Raw genomic sequence first — 19,700 nt, forward strand, 5'->3', positions numbered from 1 at the left:
AGGATATTTTCAGTGTTTAGGAAAAAAGCCCTCATTTTTGCAGTGCTTTTTTTCTTTTCTGGTAGCTGAATTGTCCCATATTTTCCTTAGAGTTACATAAGAACGAATGAAGATGTATATTCTTAATCTTTCAAGGCGAGTGAACTGTTCAAATGAACCTTGCAAGGATTTCTCTGTTGAGGATCCCTTTGACAGATTTTATGTACCAATAATTATTCCTCAATGCATTTTTCAGTGGTATCGACTGAAACTACCCTAGTAGGTAGTGCACCAAACACAGTTGTGGTTGACAGAAACAAGGAACAAGAGAAGCAAGAAGCATGGTTGCTGCTGGAACTCCAGAAGCTTCGTCGACAAATTGAAGCCTGTGAGATCCGAATGATGCAAAGAGGCTCTCTGGTGCTGGATCAAGGGACTGCCCATGATTTTTCAGTCAGAATAAAGGATTTGGAGGTAATTGTAGATGCTTTTCTCAGTGTGAACATTTTCCAACAAACTGTGTGATAGGCATGTCCCAAATCAAATGGGAAACTACATCTTGTTTTTAGCCTGTATATTTGTGAACATAATTGAGGAAAGGATTTTTTTTCAAATAGGAACTGAACATGGGTTGGAACATCTTCCCCCTCCTAGGGGATTTAACAGAGAGAAAAGTCTGATTTTTAGAAGCATTTCACTGAGGCTGCTAATCATTTAGTGTGACTTCCTGTTAAGCTTTATACAAGTGAAAGTAGCATTAACATCCTTATGCACAGGTAATGCTGGTGTAATTTATGCACAAGGTTTATGGGTTGTACTTACCTGCCACTCTGAAGATTTTAGAGTGAAATGGAGTCAGGAAAAGAAAGCGTCTCTTCTGACCATAGCTTTTTGAAACCTGAGTTTGGTCCTTTATATAACGATTAAAATGAAGTAAAATAAACTCTAAAATAAACTGGATTGGATTTTTCTCCAGTGTTGCCTTTAACGAAAGATAACAGTGATATCTATGGCTTCTGAGAGAGGAAATCAGCTTGTTATGTATGAGTGGGCTCTGTCTTTTGCGGATAAAATTCCTCAGGGAAACTGAGACTGCAAAAGCCTCCGGGATAGCAGCAGCCTGGCACCTCTAGTGGATGGGATGGCATCTCTGAGGGTACTCTTTGATGCTTCCTTAGGGAACCTCTGTAGGAACTCTGTGTCCTATTGAGCTGACATCTGTAGTTGTGCAGTGAGGCAGTAATTGACTTATCAGTAGGGTAAAAAAAGTGGAGGCAGTGCTTTAGTCCTCACAGAAATCTGTTAGACCAATGGAATGGCTTGAAGGGACAGATTAATGATACATAGACTGTAGAATATGCCTGTAAAAATAAGCCTTTTTTTTTCTCCTCTATCAGGGAGTACAGAATGATTCACAAATCATTGCTGAAAACCTCAATAAGAGTAAGGATGTCCTGCCTAATTTCAGAGGCTCTGACAAGTATGTCTATTTGCAGTCGGAGATAAATGCCTTGTTTCAAAAGCTGGAAAACATTAATGGCATTTCTGCTGGGTATTTAGACAGGTAAGATGATGAAAACCATCACAATACATTAATAATCACAATACTGTAAATATTTCCTTTTCCTCTAATCCTTTGTTTGGGAATCTGCTGTGGAAGCTCAATAATATAAAATGATGCTATTTTATGCAGAGGCTTCCTCTCTTATAAATATAGAAAATGGGGAAAAGAAATCTTAGCAATCTGTTTTATAACTGTTGTTTTTAACAAGTTTAGCAAGTGTTGTTTAGCAAGTGTTGCAAAACACTTTTGAATGTTCTAAGTCTGGATTCTTATAATGACCCATTATGGAGGAAACCCTTTATCTATGCACCCTACCACATCTGCTTTAAAAGAGAATGTGTATATATTTGAAAACCACTGGTGGAGCTTGGTTTTCTTTCATGTCACAGACATACCCTTTTGACTAATGAGAGAGAGTGTATGAAAAGGAAATAGCATATTTTTTTTCCTGCTTAAATTCATAGGACTGGTAGGGGCCTACTGGCTCATCAGATCCAGTACCCAATTAGATTTACACAGCAGATTCACTTTTGTTCGTGTTGTGTATTGCAGCTTGAATGCACTGAGGTCTCTACTCCAAGTTATTATGCAAACGGAAGATGTGATCAGAGTTTTTGAAATCAGACTCAGTGAAGAGGAAACCATTTCCTTGGATCTTGATAAAGCAGAGGCTTACCGAGCCTGTCTAAAGGTAAGGGGCTTAGTGCCTGTTGCAATGCCATCTTTCTGTGTAAGATAGATCCTTGGCTGGTATAAATCAGGCCAGCTCTGTTGATTTCATTGGAAGTAGGCTGATCTGCACCACATGGCATTATAGTGTTTTGGAAGCTTCCCAGGTATGACCTTTTGTCATCTCAGATGTAAGAAGCTAAATCATACTTTTGTGCTAGCCAGTGGCCTCCTGCTGCAATAGGGTTTATCGCAAATCTTCCAGTAAGAACTGTAAGTACTCCATAATTACAGGATGAGTAGGGATCATCAGCTTTGCTAGCAAATCAAGTTAGATTAAATAATTTTTCACCTGGACATTATGAATATGCATGGACTACACTGTAGCAGTTAGGATATTTATAGATGTTCAAATTATATTTTAGGCTCCTGGGGGCTTTCAGTAAAAAGCCTCTGAGTGGAATATTGCAAACAGAAAACAGACATTGTCATTCCTCATATTCAGTCCCCTACTGTCTGCTTCTTGTGTAACCTTCTACCTAGAGACATCTGAAGAGTATATGGAAATAGATAGATAGACACACCTCAATAAGAAAAGAGTGACAGCCTTTATCAAGAGTGTATTTTGCTTGATTAAGTTACTCTGTTGTTTTTAGCTGGAGGAGGGGACAACTGCTTTGTACTTTGCTATAGTAAGATCTAGTCATAGAACTAATTTACCCACCACTGACATGGCAAGGAGATTCTCTAGCCATTTTACCTTCTTGCAGCTGGAGTATCAGGAATGAGAGGGCATAGTTGGAGCAAATGAGTAGCCAACTGGTGCACCCCTACACCACAGCAATCAACACCTGCAGTTGTAGCTCCTGGGAGCCTGCTGTAGCTGGTGTAAGTTTTGAGCAGTCCTGGGGTGCTTGAAGTTAAGAGACTAGAACAAAGTGAGCTTTACTGTGTGAGACCCTGCATTCGTGTTTTATTTTAAGTCTACAAACAACTAATCTGGATTCGAGAGAGGTGTCTCAGAAATGTAAAGAAAAATAAAATAAAATAAAATAATTGCCAGTCTTTTAAAATAAAGTCTGTACCAAATGTATTTGGCAATTTTGTGGCCTGATACAACAGGGATTCCATATGCAGATAGTTCTTTAGGGTGATTTTCAGGTATATAAATCTTTTTTTTCAGGTACATAAATCTTTAGGGAGATTTTCAGGTATCATGCAGCTCTTAGAGAGGCCACACCACTTTTTTTTAAAACTACTCTGTACAGTTAAAAAAAACCCAGTGATGGTAACTCCAGAAAATGAAAGTTTGCAGCCCTTGCATCAGAGCACTTAATATTACCCCTAACTTTAAGCAAATGCTCAAGTCTCTCTCTCTCCAGCAGTAGTAGGGTTAGAGCAGTGTTACAGCTGTGATAGTCCAGGAAACCTGCAAGAAGCAAGTTTTTTTTGGCAACATCTTTCACGGGACCAATTCTATAGTTGGGAAAGATGTTGGTCAAATTTACAGGCACAGAATGCCCTTCTTAGGTCTGGGGAAGAAACAAGTGCAGCCTAAACTAAATAGTAGATAAAACTTTGCCTGTGTTCAGCAAAATGCTAAGCCGTGCAAAAACTGGAAGCACATGCTGGAGTTCTGTTGACATCAGTAGTCAAATGTTTTGCTGAATCAGAACCTAACGGCTCAGGTCAACTTCTATAACATACTCTGATGCTGTAGGTGAAAATTCAGAAACTGTTATGGAAGTAACCGCCTGTCACTGTGTTCTGTCCTTCAGAAAATGAAAGCAGACCTAAACATGAAAAAGTCATTGTTGAATACCCTGGAATCTGAGATGCAGAAAGCACTGCAGTTCCACTCACAGTCCTGCCAGACCTATGCACTCTATGACTTGGACTTCGGAAAGTTCACTGACAAAGTCACCCAGCTGATAGACCGCTGGCAGAGGATAGACAAACAGATTGATAACAGGTTTGTCCAGATTTCCTAATGATTTTACTTCTACACCCTTCTTGTTTTGAGGTAATCCATCCATGCAACCATCTACTGGCATAACTGGGAATTGTAGTTTTCCACTGCACAGAATTTGGTTTTGTGGTAGTACAAGAAAGAACATACTAAACCTTTATGAATAATTGTAAAGAATAAGCATGGGCATACTTGAAAGGACATTGTCCAAAATGCAGACTTTGACTGGGGCTTAGGGCATGTTTACAGCAACTATTACTGGGAGAGTTGTTGTTTTTAGGCCTTTTTTACATGGCATCAGAACAATTAATTATTAGGATTTAAACATTTCCCTGTCACTGTTTTTCCCCTTGGGTGCTACAACACTGTGATTGCCTGAAGACCAAAAAGTGGTACCATCTGGAAAAATTTTACATCAGTATTTAAAGCGGGAAACTTGGAAGTGATTTGCCTCACTTTTCTTGTTGTTTCTCTATGCAGGTTCGAGGTAGAAATAATGTACATAGACTTGTTGCATCTAATTAAAATTAAAGTAAATAGCGTAAAGATTGAAAGTAAATTTATTTCAGTTGTAATGAACCAGAGTCATATCCTGAAACTCTTACTTCAGACCAGACAGTTCTCATTTGCATTTGTGAGTGTAGATTCTGCTTCTGTTTCTGTAAATTCAGAATAACCTCACTGAAGTCTGAAATCTTGATTCTTATCACAGGTAAAAGTTGATACAGCCCCTAGTGAAATTTTTAGAAACCTCTCCAGTGACTTTGGTGAAATTTTAATTCAGAAGCACATACGGTCTACTCAGAGCCAACTCTAGGGGCGTGTGAGGTCTGGGACAAATCAGCCTGTGTGGGGCCCCCTTAACACTGTGTGGGGCTGCGGTACCCCCACGGTCCTCTCTGCTTCTTCCGCAGTGTGAGGCTGAGCCACCAGCTCCAGGTGGGCCCCACAGCAGGGGCCATGGCCACTCCACCCGGCTCTGCAGGCCCCCAAAGCGTGGGGCCCAGGGCAGTCGCTCCGATTCACCATACACTAGGGACAGCTCTGGGTCTACTTCATGTACAAGTTAGCCTCTAAAAGCCTTATTAGGCAATTAAATAAATGTCCTGATTTTTAGTGTTACTAAGAATTAACACTTTCCTCTGAAAATGAGGCCACTTTATTTGGGTACTTAAATGCTAATTTTGATCTGATTCTTCTTTCAGCAGCTGCTGTAGTTTTATTAATTTTAGTATTGATAAAGCCATTAGAAATATCAGGACAAACTGAAAAAGAAAGCATATTTTAAACTTTCACTGATTGTTTGTTTTGGTTTGGTTTGTTTGTTTTTTCCTTTCCCCAGGTCCTGGGATCTAGAACAACAGGTTAAACAACTGAAAATGTACCGAGATTTATACCAGATTCTGAATAAATGGATCTGTGATGCTAAGCACAGACAAGAATCTATTGAATCTTTGAAATTAGGAGATTGCAACACTATCATGAAATATTTGCATGAGCAGAAGGTATGTGCCACCTTCCTGCTATGTCTTCAGTGAATTGGACTTTAAAATGTTTCAGGAGTGAGAGAATATTGGCGTACCAGTGTTGGCTCCAAACTTATGGCCTGTTTAGAATTAGAAATAACCTTAGGCAAAAAGATGCCTGTAGAAAGGGAGGAAGTGAGGAAATATTATCATTCCCATTATCCAACAGCCCAGCCAAGGATGGAATACAGGCCCTGGGAGGTACATAGTACCTATTGATACCTCTCAGCCATGCCCTTTGAATTCAGTCCAGGGGAATCCAAGTTGATGTAACCAGGGGCAGATCCTAACAGATGCAGTGGAATAGCTGCACCCCTCTTTTGGATTGGCGCACACCACGGGAGCCTCTGAGGCAATTTTTAAAGTCTCTAAAGCAGATGCAAATCTTCCCTCCCTTCCCTTTCCTGCTTAAAAGCAGGCGCCCTTTCCACTCCTCCACCTGCCTTTTTCTGCTGTCCTGTGGTGGGAAGGCACCAGAGCCATTCCTACTAGGGGTGTGCAAAGTGGGCCCTATTCGATTTAGATTTGAGCCAAATCGGGGACAGTGATTTGATTCATTGATTTGGATCATTGTCCCCAATTCAATTTGGCCAAATCCGAATCTGAAGATTTGATACTGATACAGAGAATCAGTGATTCGGACATAGACACAGCTTCAAATGTTTTTTCTACATACCTCGAGACACCAGGCGCAGCTTATGAACGCTGCGATGCTGGGGCCCTTCCACATGCTCGGAGTGTGGGGGGCCCTTCCATATGCTCGACGGCGAACCTGGAAGCGGACCAGAAGTACTTCCAGGTCCACTGGGGAGCACACAGGGGACCCCCCTCAGCTCAGCAATCAGCTGTGGGGAGACCCCAGGTGTCCTCCCCAGACCCAGGAGGCACCAGTTGCCAAGCTGGAAGGGTGCATGGAGGCCCCCCATGTGCTCCCCAGCAGACCTGAAGTGGACTGGGTCTGCTGCCGAGTGTGCTGGGGAGCCCCCTGCACTCCTGTGGGATGCTCTATGTGCCCCAGCATCGCAGCATTCACGAGTCGCGCTGCTACCTGGAGGTATGTAGAAAAAACATTTAAAGCTGTGTCTGTGTCCAAATCTCTCTGAATCGATTCAGAGGGTTCTGATTCGATTTGCAGCGATTAAAGGGTCCTCTGATTCGATTCGGAGATTCAGCCACCAAATCAGGCCAAATTTCTAAGGAATTGAATCGGGGACCAAAGCTTCACACAGCCCTAATTCCTGCCCATTGTGTGGGGGTGCTGGGTTTAACTGGGGATGGGGACAGTGGCAGCAGGGATGAATGGGGGTTTCTCTTCCCCATGGTGTGATCAGGAAGGATGGGGGGGAACTGCTCTTCCTCCACACTCTTGCCACTGTCCCCTCCCCAGCTGAGCCCAGCCCCTGCTCAGCCCAGCTATCTCTAGAGCTTCCCCACTGCTGGGCAGTGGAGAAAGCAGCAGCAGGCAGAGGAGATGGGGAGAAGGGGAAGAAGAGGGGAGGGGGCTTGTCTCTGAGCAGGGAAGGGTGGGGGAATTTTCACTTGCTTTAGAAACTGAAAAAGTTCCTCAGAGGCTCCTGTGGCACATCTGTCCACACTGGTGGCACAAGAGGCTGGGAGCAAGGGGTGCAGCCACTCATGTGGTGCAGGTTGCTGCCTCCATACTCCCTTTGGGAAATCTTGGATCCATCCTGGATGCAACTTACCTGATACAGAACAGGAAGAAAAGCAACTAAAAAAGTTGTAAATGGATTAAAGTCTCAATCAGAATCTAGGGAATGCTAGATTTTGAAACCTCCTTGATCTTTGGAAGTGCCTACCTATGGACTGGATAACAACAGAATAAGGTTTGTAGGGCTAGGGCTTCCCTGGATACATCTGTATTATAGTCCAGTCACCTTTTGGTAGAAGCAACAGGAACCTGCTGCTCTCCTCAGTTAGAGGGGAATCTTAGCAAATGGAAATATAGTGTGTGTTTATCCATTGTTGCTCATTTATTTATTTATTTATTTATTTATTGGCAGAACTTGCATAGTGAAATAACTGGAAAACGGGACAAAGTGGAGGAAGTTCTCAAGCATGCAGATCAGTGCTCAGCTGCAATCAAGGTACTTTTTATGTCATAACTTTTTGCCAAAATGGCTTTTTGTTACAGGAGCCCTATCCTGCCACCTTTTTACGGGCAAAATTCCCATTCCATATTTATTACTGCTGCATGTGTGCAGAAATGACCAAGTGTAAAGCATTTTGGTATACAGAACTTAACGGGAGGAAACTGTGTCCTCTGTTGCTTGCAAATTTAGGCCGAAATCTTCCTTTGAACTCTGTAGCTCCCATTTTCTGCATTTCTGCAGAAGACTTGAACTCATGGTATAGCCAAACCAAATTTTGCTGCTTCTCATATAAAAGGATGGAAGTGGACAACAGACATGGCTCCTGGGTTGCTCAAGGAGGCATAGCTGGGGGCACAGTATGGATCAGGAAGGAACAGCAGTACAGTTGCCACAGTGGGCAAAAAGATGCAGAGTTCAGGTCAGAGCGTTACCTTTTTGTGCAGCTCCTTGTTTCTCCCAGCCCCCTCCCATGTTCCTCAGTAATGACTTTGCTGTGCCTGGCATTTTTATAAACTGATATTAGATGGAAAGAGAGCTAGCACTGTTTCTGAGGAGGTTTCAGGGGAGAGTGCTACATAGAACAATTGCCCCAGTGACTCTTTCCATCTTGCCCTGCTACACTTCCTCAGCCAAGAAGAAACACATACTTTTCTCCTCTGTACAGCACACTCTCTCGCTCTCCTCTCCTGCCCCCAAGCTGTCTTTGTGACACTTGTACTGGTCAGATTCCCTTCCACTGTATAAATAACAGAGCATATAGCTTCTTTCAAGTAATAAACACTGGTTTACTGTTTAGAAAATCCAGATCATGAATTTTCTCAGTAATAGTTAAATTGTGATTTGTTTTTGTTTTGTTTTGTTCCCTGCATTTCACAGGATTATGAACTACAGGTTGCTTCTTATAGCTCAGGATTGGAAACCTTGCTCAATATACCTATCAAAAAGACTATGATTCAGTCTCCCTCAGTGGTCATTCTGCAAGAGGTATCTATTCTTCCCTACATCCCCCAACCCCCCTACCCCTGCCCCCTTACAGAACTCTTTTAAAGTAATTTACTCATATGAGATTTTGAGGTGAAGCCATCTTGCTGAATCCCAGTCACTAGCACTGCTGTAGTTACTGCACAAAAAGCATGTGCCTATTTGGGGTGAAATCACGCCCTCGTTTACTCCGTGGTTACTTCCTTTGGCTTAAGCATGTAAGAGTTTAAATTTCATTGACAGGATATAGGATTTAGGGTCCTAAGTCACTCTTTGAATTGAGGGTTGAAAACTTTCAACAACCTGAAATCATTTGTGACTACATAGCAAATCAGTGAATTGAACCCGGAATGTCACATCACACCTGTTGTGGGGCAGTAGATCTTGAAAAAGAAGGCACACTTGTCAGAAGGGAGCGTTTTTACTCTCTGAAATCTTTGAGGGTTAATGGGAGTTTTGTGAAGGCCTTGAAAAGAGCATGAACTTTGCACTCTCTCAAGAGATGATTTCTGAAATCTGTTTAAATCCTTTAAAAAACCCAGGATACCAGTCTGCTCTTGTACAGTTTTCAGGCATGGCCTGATAATGATGCTTCTTTTTCTTTTCAAGGCTGCAGAAATTCAGGCTCGCTATATAGAACTTCTTACAAGATCGGGGGATTACTACAAATTCTTAAGTGAAATGTTAAAGAGCATGGAGGATTTGAAGGTAATCTGCTTGTTTTACTATCCATTTTACCATTATATTAGCAAAAGTATTAGTGCTCAGAACTTTTCAATTTAGTAAACTGCCGAAAAAGTAAAATTTAAAAAGCACTGTTACTTATATGAATCAGCAAATGAATCCTCACAACGTTCCTGTGAGGTGGGCAAGTAAGGGTTCTCATCCCTCTTTTTATAGATGAGGACGGTAATTTGCCGAGTCAACTTTGAGGTGATTTGAAAGGTGGAGCATATTAGACTTTCTTGCATAGAGGGAGGGATTATGAGGATACTAGATGAGTATAGCCACTCCCATTGGAAAGCAATGGAAGTGCAAGTATGTCAAAATCTGTCCTACTGCAAATAAATCAGGGGGAAAATATAGAAAATGGGGAAAAGAAATCTTAGCAATCTGTTTTATAACTTGTTGTTTTTGCGATGTATTGGATATAATGTTTTACAACAGTTGTCACAGTAAATTTCCTCCATATTTATTTTACAGATGAAAAACACCAAAATAGATGTCCTGGAAGAAGAGCTAAGACTTGCTAGAGATGCAAATTGTGATAATAATAACAAGCATAAGTTTCTGGAACAAAATCTGCAGCAGTACCAATTGGATTGTTCCCAGCTCAAAGCAAAGCTTTTGAGTCTGGAAGAGTTGAAGAGACAAGCTGAGATGGATAGTGGTAATGTTAAGCAAAACCTGGACAAATGCTATGCTCAGATCAAGGATCTCAATGACCGAATCACCCGACTGACTTACGAGATCGAGGATGAGAAAAGGAAAAGGAAATTGCTAGAGGATAGATATGAGCAGCAGAAGAATGACTATGATCAGTTGCAAAAAGCAAGGCAAAATGAGAAAGACAGCCTTGGTTGGCAAAAGATAGAATCTGAGAAGGTCATAAAGGAGAAGGAGTACGAGATAGAAAGGCTAAGGGTTCTTCTCCAGGACGAGGGCACACGGAAGAGGGAATATGAAAATGAGCTGGCTAAGGTAAGGAACCAGTTTAACGAGGAGCTGAGTAATTTAAAGAACAAGTATGAAACTGAAATTACAATTAAGAAGACCACAATTCAACAGATAGCTGCACAGAAAGATGAGGATGCAAAAGGTCTCAGAAGCCAGATGGATAGGCTGGTGAGGGAAAACCGAGACCTGAAAGATGAGATTGTGAGACTCAGTAACAACGTTTTGCAAATCACAGATCAGCGAAGGAAGGCAGAAGAGGAAGCTCTTCAGCAGAAAGCCTGTGGTTCTGAAGTGTCACAGCAAAAGCAGCAGCTGGAGCTGGAGCTGAAACAGATCATTCAGCTGCGCAATGACGATAACTGCCGGTATAAGCAGGCACTGGAAGAGGCTGCCTCAACCATCCAGGACAAAACAAAAGAGTTAGAAAAACTAAAGATTCAGCTGCAAGAAGAGGCTAAGAGCCGATGGGAACTTGAAAAAGAACTGGCTAAGGTAAGGAACAGTTTTGATGAGGAAATTATTAGTTTAAAGAACAAGTACGAGACAGAAATTAATATCACAAAGACCACGATTCATCAGGTTACTTTACAAAAAGACGAGGACACAAATAAGTATCGAGCACAACTTGACAATGTCTCCAGAGAAAATAGGAATCTGTGTGAAGAAATTAGGAGACTGAAAAATACGTTAACTCAAACAACCGAGAACCTTAGAAAAATAGAGGAAAATGCTCACCAGCAGAAAACAGTTGGCTCGGAGCTCTCGCAGAAGAAGCAGCAGCTGGAGATTGAACTAAAGCAGATCATTCAGAGGCACTCTGAAGAGAACCTGCGACACAAGCAATCGCTTGATGATGCTGCAAAAACAATTCAGGACAAAAACAAAGAGATTGACAGACTGAGAAAGTTGTTGGATATGGAGACAAACCAGAAAAAAGAGATGGAGGAGGAAAATAGTCGGTTAAAAAGAGTTCAGTTTGATCTGCAGAAGGCTAATGCTACTTCATCAGAGACCATCAACAAACTGAGGATCCAGGAACAGGAGCTGACACGACTGAAAATTGACTATGAGAGAATTTCACAAGAGAAAAAAGGAAAGGATCAAGAGAGCATGAAATTCCAAAGCACCATGAAAGACTTGCAGCTCCAGAAACAGAAGCTGGAGGATGAACTCAGCAGGCAGAAAAAAAATGCAATGGATGAGTTATCAAAAAGGAAGACATTAGAAGAGGAGTTGGAAAACATGAGGCGGTCTCTCAGAGAGCAGTCAGTTAAAATCACCAGCCTCACACAGCAGATAGAGGAAGTATCCATTGTAAGGCAAAGGAAAGAAGATGACCTTAGGCACCAGAGAGAGGCATTAGATGGCCATGTAAGAGAGAAGCAGAGATACGTGGAGGAAATAAGAAAATATACATCAGAGGTTGAAAATTTACGTCATCAGTTGGTCCAAGAACAAGAACAATTGAGACAGGCTCACCTACGATATGAGCACTTGCAGAGAGCTTCTGAAGACAAAAGCAAAAGTCTGAATGAATGCAAAATAGAAATAGAACGACTTCAGTCTCTGACAGAGAATCTTACTAAGGAACACTTGATGCTAGAAGAAGAGCTGCGAAACTTAAGATTGGAATATGATGAACTACGAAGGGCTAGAAGTGAAGTTGATGATGAAAAGAGTGCTACTCTTATTGAACTAAGGAATCAACTTCAAACAAGCAACACACAAACCCTGGAGCTTCAGGGGATGATTAATGAGTTACAGAAAGAAAGGGAAAAATTGAGACAGGAAATTGAAAAATTCCAAAAGCAAGCTCTAGAGGTATTAAAAAATATTTGATCACAACTTTACTCTTTCTCGGATAATATAATTAACTTAAATAGACATCAATGTAAATTACACCCTTCTATTCAAATTCACCGCGATTCAGATTTGATTTCTTTCTTCTGACCTTTTTTTAAATGTGATGGTAAAATATAAGGCCTTATAGCAGTAGGGGCGATGCAGAAGGGCCAGGGGGCTGTAAAACTGTCTTAATTATTTAGCTGAAGATTCCCCTGCTGGTGTGAGGAATTCTCTAGCCCTCCACCAACTCCACAGTTATCCTTGGGGAAGAGCAAGTAACTGGATTGCCACTGTGTGTTCATGCTGGCTAAAGCGAGCCCTAGAGAGTTAGAGAAGTCCTGAGGCTACGCTAAATGGCACCAGGAACTGATGAGCGGCAAACCCTAGGACTGAGGAGCTGAGAAGTAGCACAGAGCCACCTTTCTCCTCTCTTCTTTGGTAGAATACATCTTGACCTGCAGCTTAGATCTTCTGAAAATTATACTATGAGCCCGTATTTCCTGATTTAGGGACATATGTGATTATGCAGAAAATGAAAAGAAAACCCTACTTTATTCTTCATTCTTCTGCATTGTTGCTTGCTCAAAGGACTGTATATTGCATACAACTGAACACTTAGGAAACCTTACCAGTGATGAGTTCAATCAACATACATTACTTGTAGAGTAGTGCAACAAAGCAAGTTTGCATCTGCTCTGCTTTGTTTTCCAGAAAGTAATTCTTCTGTACAGTATGTATGGACATATTTACTAGTTTTGTGAGTGTGATATAGGGCCAAATTCATAAATTTGGAGTTACAGTAAGACAACTTTACTGCTCTGCTACCCTGTCAACTGTTTACACATAAGTCTCACACATGGAATACATTGGTACCTGTGTACGGTGTTTCACTATAGATGCAGAGATATAAATTTGGGCCAGGCTCTCAGCCCTTTCTCTGAGAGCTGCTCTGGTTGATCAGGTACTCATTTACAGTTAGTTCCTGTTGACTTTAGAGTCAAAAGTGGCCAGGTGCATCCTAGCCGTATCACTTCTGGCTACAGAAACTGGTATGCTCTAATTGTACTGCCAGGTGAGCCAAGGAGGCCAAAAAGGCCTTTGACCTTTTGATATTACATTTTATGCATATCTGAATTTCTAACTATGACAGACACAACAATAATCTACTACTAATAATCTATAGCTAACCTAGAAAAAATCCATTCATGAGCTTTTTAGCTTCACATTCATATTCTTTAAAAAGATATATTTTACTATTGTTTCTCCAATTTTCCTACCTTTCCCCATCATCTCCAGTCCATTCATTTAATCTGTTTTTAGGTGTCCCCTCCCCCATGTTTTGTTTGTTTTGTTTTTGGTTTCATTTTGTTTTACTTTTTAAACTCCTAATGTTGATTTTCGTTTTCTTTAACAAGAGTATTTGTGTGTGTGGGTGTGTACACACACATGCCACATGGAAACATTAAATGAATTTAAATGTAAAGGAACACAAATATAAATGTTTGGAGTTTAAAATAGCAAAAATGTTAACAGGGAAGGGAAAGACAAGTCTATTGCTTAAATCCATTCGTGGCTGATTCTCTGATGCTGTAAACAGACCAGCTCAATGGAGATATATTCCCTTATACCCCCGAAGTATCCAAGTTGGCATGTGTCCTCATCATAGATGATGTAGAAAATATAAAAAATTTAGTAAGAAGGTCTCTTGTTACCAAAAAACCAAATCTTCGCTGAATCTTGAAAATGAGAAATTTAAAATGGGATGCAATATGCCTATTTCATTTTATGAGTGTAAGGCAATAAATTCCAAGTGGCAATAAAACTATTTTCTGTGAATATGCAGGTATATATTTAAACATGTCCATAATCTTGGATATGGCCTAGTAATGTTCAAAAGAAGGGTTTTTTCAGTGTCAGTATGTGATGAATCAAATTTTTGGGAATGGATTAAGAATATTATAAGCAGACAGTGTAATTGTAATAATTCTCTCCATTTTTTCTTTTTGAATTTTAGGCATCCAACAGGATTCATGAATCTAAAAATCAGTATAGTCAGATTATGCAAGAAAGAGAGACCCTATTGATAAAAATAAGCACTTTGGAACAAGATAAGGCAAGGCTGAAGAGATTAGAGGAAGAGCTGAACCGTGCAAAAATTAGCCTGGAATCAGAGTCTCGTTTGAAACAACGGCTGGAAAGTGAGAAACACCAGATCCTGAATGACCTAAACCAGTGGAAGAGTCAGTATTCCCGGACAGAAGAGTCCATTAGAAAGAGTGAGGCTGAGAGAGAAAAGAGTGAGAGGGAGAAGAATGCCCTGAGGAGTGAAATTGAAAGGCTACAAATGGAGATTAAGAGGCTTGAAGAGAGGTACAGGTGCAGACTGGAGGAGACAGCCCAACAAAGCCAGTTGCAGTGGGATGCTGAGCGTCTCCAACTGCAAAGGGAAATTGAAAAACTTCATCAACGCCCATATGGATCCTGCAGGTCTACACAGACAGAGGAGGACTTTGTCATTGACCCTTCTAAATTGTTGTTCAATGGGCTGCGGAAGAAAATTACAGCAGTTCAGTTATACGAATGTCAACTGATAGACAAAACCACGCTGGATAAATTGCTGAAGGGGCAAAGGTCAGTGGAAGAAGTTGCTGCTGACCTTGAGCCCTACCTGAGAGGAGCAGGTGCTATTGCTGGAGTCTCTCTTTCTCCAAAGGAGAAGTACTCTCTGGTGGAGGCTGAACGGAAGGAGCTTCTAATCCCTGAGAACACAGTTCTGCTTCTAGAAGCGCAGGCAGCAACCGGAGGTGTGATTGACCCACACAGGAATGAGCTGTTGACCGTGGACAGTGCCATTGCCAGAGATCTGATTGACTTTGATGACAGAGAACAAATCTATACAGCGGAAAAAGCCATTACGGGGTTTAAAGATCCATTCTCTGGAAAGACTGTGCCAGTGTCTGAAGCCATCAAGAAAAATCTGATTGACAGGGAAACAGGCATTCGCCTGCTTGAAGCCCAGCTGGCTTCAGGAGGCATTGTTGACCCTGTCAACAGTGTTTTCCTGCCAAAAGATATAGCTTTGTCCCGTGGGTTGATTGACAAAGACCTGTACACAATCCTGAATAGCCCTCGAGGCACAGCAAAGAATTTAATTGACCCCATAACCAAGAAGGCAGTCAGTTACACACAGCTAAGGGAAAAATGCAGGATTGAACCCCACACTGGTCTACTTCTCCTTCCTGTGCAGAAGAGAAGCTTGTCATTCCAAGGCATCAGGCGGCCTGTTATGCTGGAGGAATTGGTTGACTGTGGAATAATTCCAGAGCCAACAAAAATAGGCATTGAGCAAGGAACAATAGATCCGGAAACGATTCGTGAAGAAATTAAGGATTTCCTCCGGGGATCCAGCTGTATAGCAGGTATCTACAATGAGGCCACTAGGGAGAAACTTAGCATTTATCAGGCCATGAAAATAGGATTGGTTAGACCAGGTACAGCCCTTGAACTTCTAGAAGCCCAGGCAGCAACTGGTTTCATAGTGGATCCTGTCAGCAACATGAGGCTAACAGTTGAGGAAGCTTACAAAAGAGGTCTTGTTGGCATTGAATTCAAAGAAAAACTTCTGTCTGCTGAACGAGCTGTCACTGGTTACAAAGACCCGGAAACAGGAAATATCATCTCCTTGTTCCAGGCGATGAACAAGGAGCTTATTGAGAGAGGCCATGGCATTCGTTTGCTGGAAGCCCAGATTGCCACTGGTGGAATCATTGACCCCAAAGAGAGCCACCGTCTTCCTGTAGACATGGCTTACAAGCGTGGCTATTTCAATGAAGAGCTCAGTCAGATTCTCTCTGATCCAAGTGATGATACTAAAGGGTTTTTCGATCCCAACACAGAAGAAAACCTAACCTACCTGCAACTGACAAAAAGATGCATGCTAGACAAAGAAACAGGACTCTGTCTTCTGCCCTTGAAAGAAAAGAAAAAAGTGGTGCAGACTTCACAGAAGAACACGCTTAGGAAGCGGAGGGTTGTCATTGTAGACCCAGAAACAAACCGTGAGATGACAGTGCAAGAGGCATACAATAAAGGTCTTATAGATTATGATACCTATATGGAACTTGCTGAACAGGAATGTGAGTGGGAAGAAATAACCATAACAGGATCGGATGGTAGCACAAGAGTTGTCCTTGTTGACAGGAAAACTGGAAACCAGTATGACATTCAAGATGCTATTGATAAAGGTTTGGTTGACAAGAAATTTCTTGAACAGTACCGTGCTGGAAGTTTAAGCCTTACGCAGTTTGCAGATATGATTTCCTGTCGGAACGGCGGTGATGACGTATTCCGACATGAGTCCATCAGTAAGTCCCCCACCGTGATGAGCGTCAGAAGTTCTTCACTGATAAGGAATGGTTCACTTTCAGAGGCCCCAGAGGAATGTAGTCCCATTGCGGCCATATTCGACACTGAAAATCTGGAGAAAATCTCCATTTCAGAAGCTATGCAACGGGGCATTGTTGATAGCATTACAGGGCAGCGGTTGCTCGAAGCCCAGGCCTGCACTGGTGGCATTGTATGCCCTGTCACAGGTCAAAGACTTTCACTTCAGGAGGCAGTTACTCAGCGCATCATTGATCAAGATATGGCCACACGGCTCAAGCCAGCTCAGAAAGCCTTCTTAGGGTTTGAAGGTCTAAATAGCAAGAGAATGTCAGCAGCAGAGGCAGTTAAGGAAAAATGGCTGCCTTATGAGGCTGGTCAGCGCTTCCTTGAATTCCAGTACCTTACTGGTGGCCTTATTGACCCCGAAGTGCGTGGAAGAATAAGAACTGAGGAAGCCATCAAGAATGGATTGATTGATGGTCGTACTTCTCAGAAATTGCAAGACACCAGCAGCTACCCTAAAATTCTGACCTGCCCTAAGACCAAGCTGAAAATATCCTACAGAGATGCAATGAAACGGTCTATGGTGGAAGACATCACTGGGCTCAGACTGTTGGAAGCTGCTTCTGTTTCATCCAAAGGTATATCCAGCCCTTATAATGTCTCCTCTGCACCCGGCTCTCGCTCAGGTTCTCGTTCAGGCTCGCGCAGTGGATCCAGGAGAGGAAGCTTTGATGCAGCCACAGGTTCTTCATACTCTTACTCCTATTCAACCTTCAGCAGCAGCTCTCTTGGGCGTTCGTAAAAAGTCAGCAAGGGTATCTCCCTTAATTTCATTGTATACCTTTTACTTTCAAATAACCAACAGAAACTGGTTTGTGGTCATATTATTTGCTTGGGTGCAATGACCTAGTTGGAAAAGTCACATCCACCCCTCTAAAAAGAAAACCTGTAAAGACTTTTCTAGGTGGTCTTAACTTCTCTTCTCTTTTTTAAGCTGTAATATGTTTGGGGTGCGGGCTTGTGCAACAAACATTACAGGAGAGCAAATGCAACAGTTATGAGTTTGGGGTCTTTTAAAAAATGTTTGAATGTTTAATTACTCTCTTCCTGTATATTAAATATGCTATAGTTTGCTTCTCCCATTAACCAAAATTGTCCCCAGAATTGTAACCTGATAATCAAGATTTGAATGTTCTTTAATAGTTCACTGCTTCCCCAGCTAGCTTTTTTTTTACTTTATTATTTTAAAAAAAGGGGAGAAAAATATTGTGGAGGAAAAAAAAATCCTTATCAACATGTCTTCTGCACTGCAATATGAAAAGCCATATCCTTTTCAAGAGATATTGTACTTAACTATAGCTGATTGACTATTTGCTTAGTTATAATATGGTGCATATTTGGGGATGTTATAAACATGTGCTCTTCTTTCACTATGACCTAAGTATTTTTTCTGTTAATTTTGCTTGTATGTTTTCGATGTAACATCAACAGACCTGGCTGCATCAAATTTGGCTATTCTAGGCAATAAACTTTTGAACTTTTAAAGTCTCTGAGGCTTGATTTTGAAACTTTTGAATGAGTGCACTTTGGAAGGAAAACTTAGAGAGAGACACCTTATTTGTCAAAACAAAAAGAAAACTATGATAGAAGCACATGACATTGTCAGTGCAGACCAGAAACATTTTGTCCCCATGATGCTGGTCCTATTCTATGCATGAACACAAACCTAATCCTGCATTGCCCAAAAAGAACATGGAAACTGAACTATAACATATCCCCACCAGGAGCAGAAGGCCACGTTTCACATGTAAAGAACAGGGATGAGAAGAAGAATATTTCTTCCCCTGGTGATCCAGCAAGTGCTGTTTGCAACTTTAAGCAAGAAACTCTGGATGAGATGCTCCCCTCTCTTAGGGTAGTCATTGCCCATTTCCAACAAAGTACAGGTGCCAACATCCGTCATACAAAGCTGCTTCTAAAACTGCAAAACTACCTTAGTAGCTCCTGTAGTGCTGGCTCTGTTGGGCCTGTTGCTAGCCATTATGCCTAGGTACAGACATTCAAAAACCCCAAGGTGGAATTGGTCTAAGTTACGTGGGTTTCTGTAAGTGGCGTAGTATAAATCAGTAGTGAACAAAACACACATTTGCCCTTTTGTGGGGCGTGGGCAAATCTTAGATCAGGTTCTGCCGTTTTTAAACCAGTCCGTGCACTGAACGTCTGTTCGATTATGGGTATAAACTGGATTCCGATCACTTACATTGGTGAAGTATAGTGTTTGTACCCGGCCTACAAGTTAATCTCTTCCAGGTTTTTCCAACTTCTGTGCTGGCCCACTGTACCAGAGCAGAGTGATCCCAAATTCCAGATGTACGGACGTAATCTAAAGCCCCCTTAGTTGCACTGAATTCTCAGCCAGGGCAGAGGGTTGGTCCTTAAGGTTCATGATTTGGAGTGGAGCCAGAAATATCAAGTCTGTACATGCTGGCTGTTCCACTGCCATTCCCTGGCACTCCCTAGTAGACGCATCATTCCTATCAATCTGACCATTTAACGCTAGCACTGCAATGGGAGTTAACAAAAGCCCTGGTGACAATCCGAAAACCTTGCCAAGTGTACAAAAACAAGTGGCTCCTGGCAGTTGAAAAATGCATCACTGAGGCACATGGCTTACAGCCATGCATCATGCTAGGATTCCACTTCTCAGTAGTTGTTAGTAGTTAAAATATCTCTGTCAAAACTAAAAACCTAATTTCCATGAATACATAATGCTCTTTAGCATGATACTGGGTAAGTTATGTGATGTGCTTTTTGTTAGGGTGGTGGTTATAAAAGATGAGTAAAGTAATGGAATTTCACATCTTTGGCCCCCACTGGAGCTTAGCTTGTAACCTTAGAGTTCCTATGTTGTCTGGAAATCAACATCTGTATCTAAAATCACATCACAAATCATCCAAATTATGGTTTTGTTCAATTGTGGAACTAAGAAG

At 41.6% G+C, this 19,700-nt stretch overlaps 1 protein-coding gene across 3 annotated transcripts in view; it reads left to right on the plus strand.

Moving 5' to 3' along the window:
- DSP (desmoplakin) overlaps positions 1-18,255 on the plus strand; it is a 50,441-nt gene extending 32,186 nt beyond the window's left edge. Inside the window, exons 15-24 of one of the 3 annotated variants that reach the window (XM_014521765.2) lie at positions 236-453; positions 1,377-1,543; positions 2,096-2,234; positions 3,991-4,184; positions 5,524-5,686; positions 7,729-7,812; positions 8,695-8,802; positions 9,409-9,507; positions 10,003-10,968; positions 14,336-18,255. In XM_014521765.2, the coding sequence (XP_014377251.1) occupies positions 236-453; positions 1,377-1,543; positions 2,096-2,234; positions 3,991-4,184; positions 5,524-5,686; positions 7,729-7,812; positions 8,695-8,802; positions 9,409-9,507; positions 10,003-10,968; positions 14,336-17,512 (5,315 nt within the window). In that variant the 3' untranslated portion in view covers positions 17,513-18,255. Of the gene's footprint in view, positions 1-235; positions 454-1,376; positions 1,544-2,095; positions 2,235-3,990; positions 4,185-5,523; positions 5,687-7,728; positions 7,813-8,694; positions 8,803-9,408; positions 9,508-10,002; positions 12,298-14,335 lie in introns of all 3 variants that reach the window. The other 2 variants (XM_006027588.3, XM_006027587.3) reach the window with 2 other exon arrangements.
- The last annotated feature ends 1,445 nt before the right edge of the window (positions 18,256-19,700 follow it).

Source organism: Alligator sinensis, unplaced genomic scaffold, assembly GCF_000455745.1.
Source record: "Alligator sinensis unplaced genomic scaffold, ASM45574v1 scaffold747_1, whole genome shotgun sequence".
Lineage (NCBI taxonomy): Eukaryota > Metazoa > Chordata > Crocodylia > Alligatoridae > Alligator > Alligator sinensis.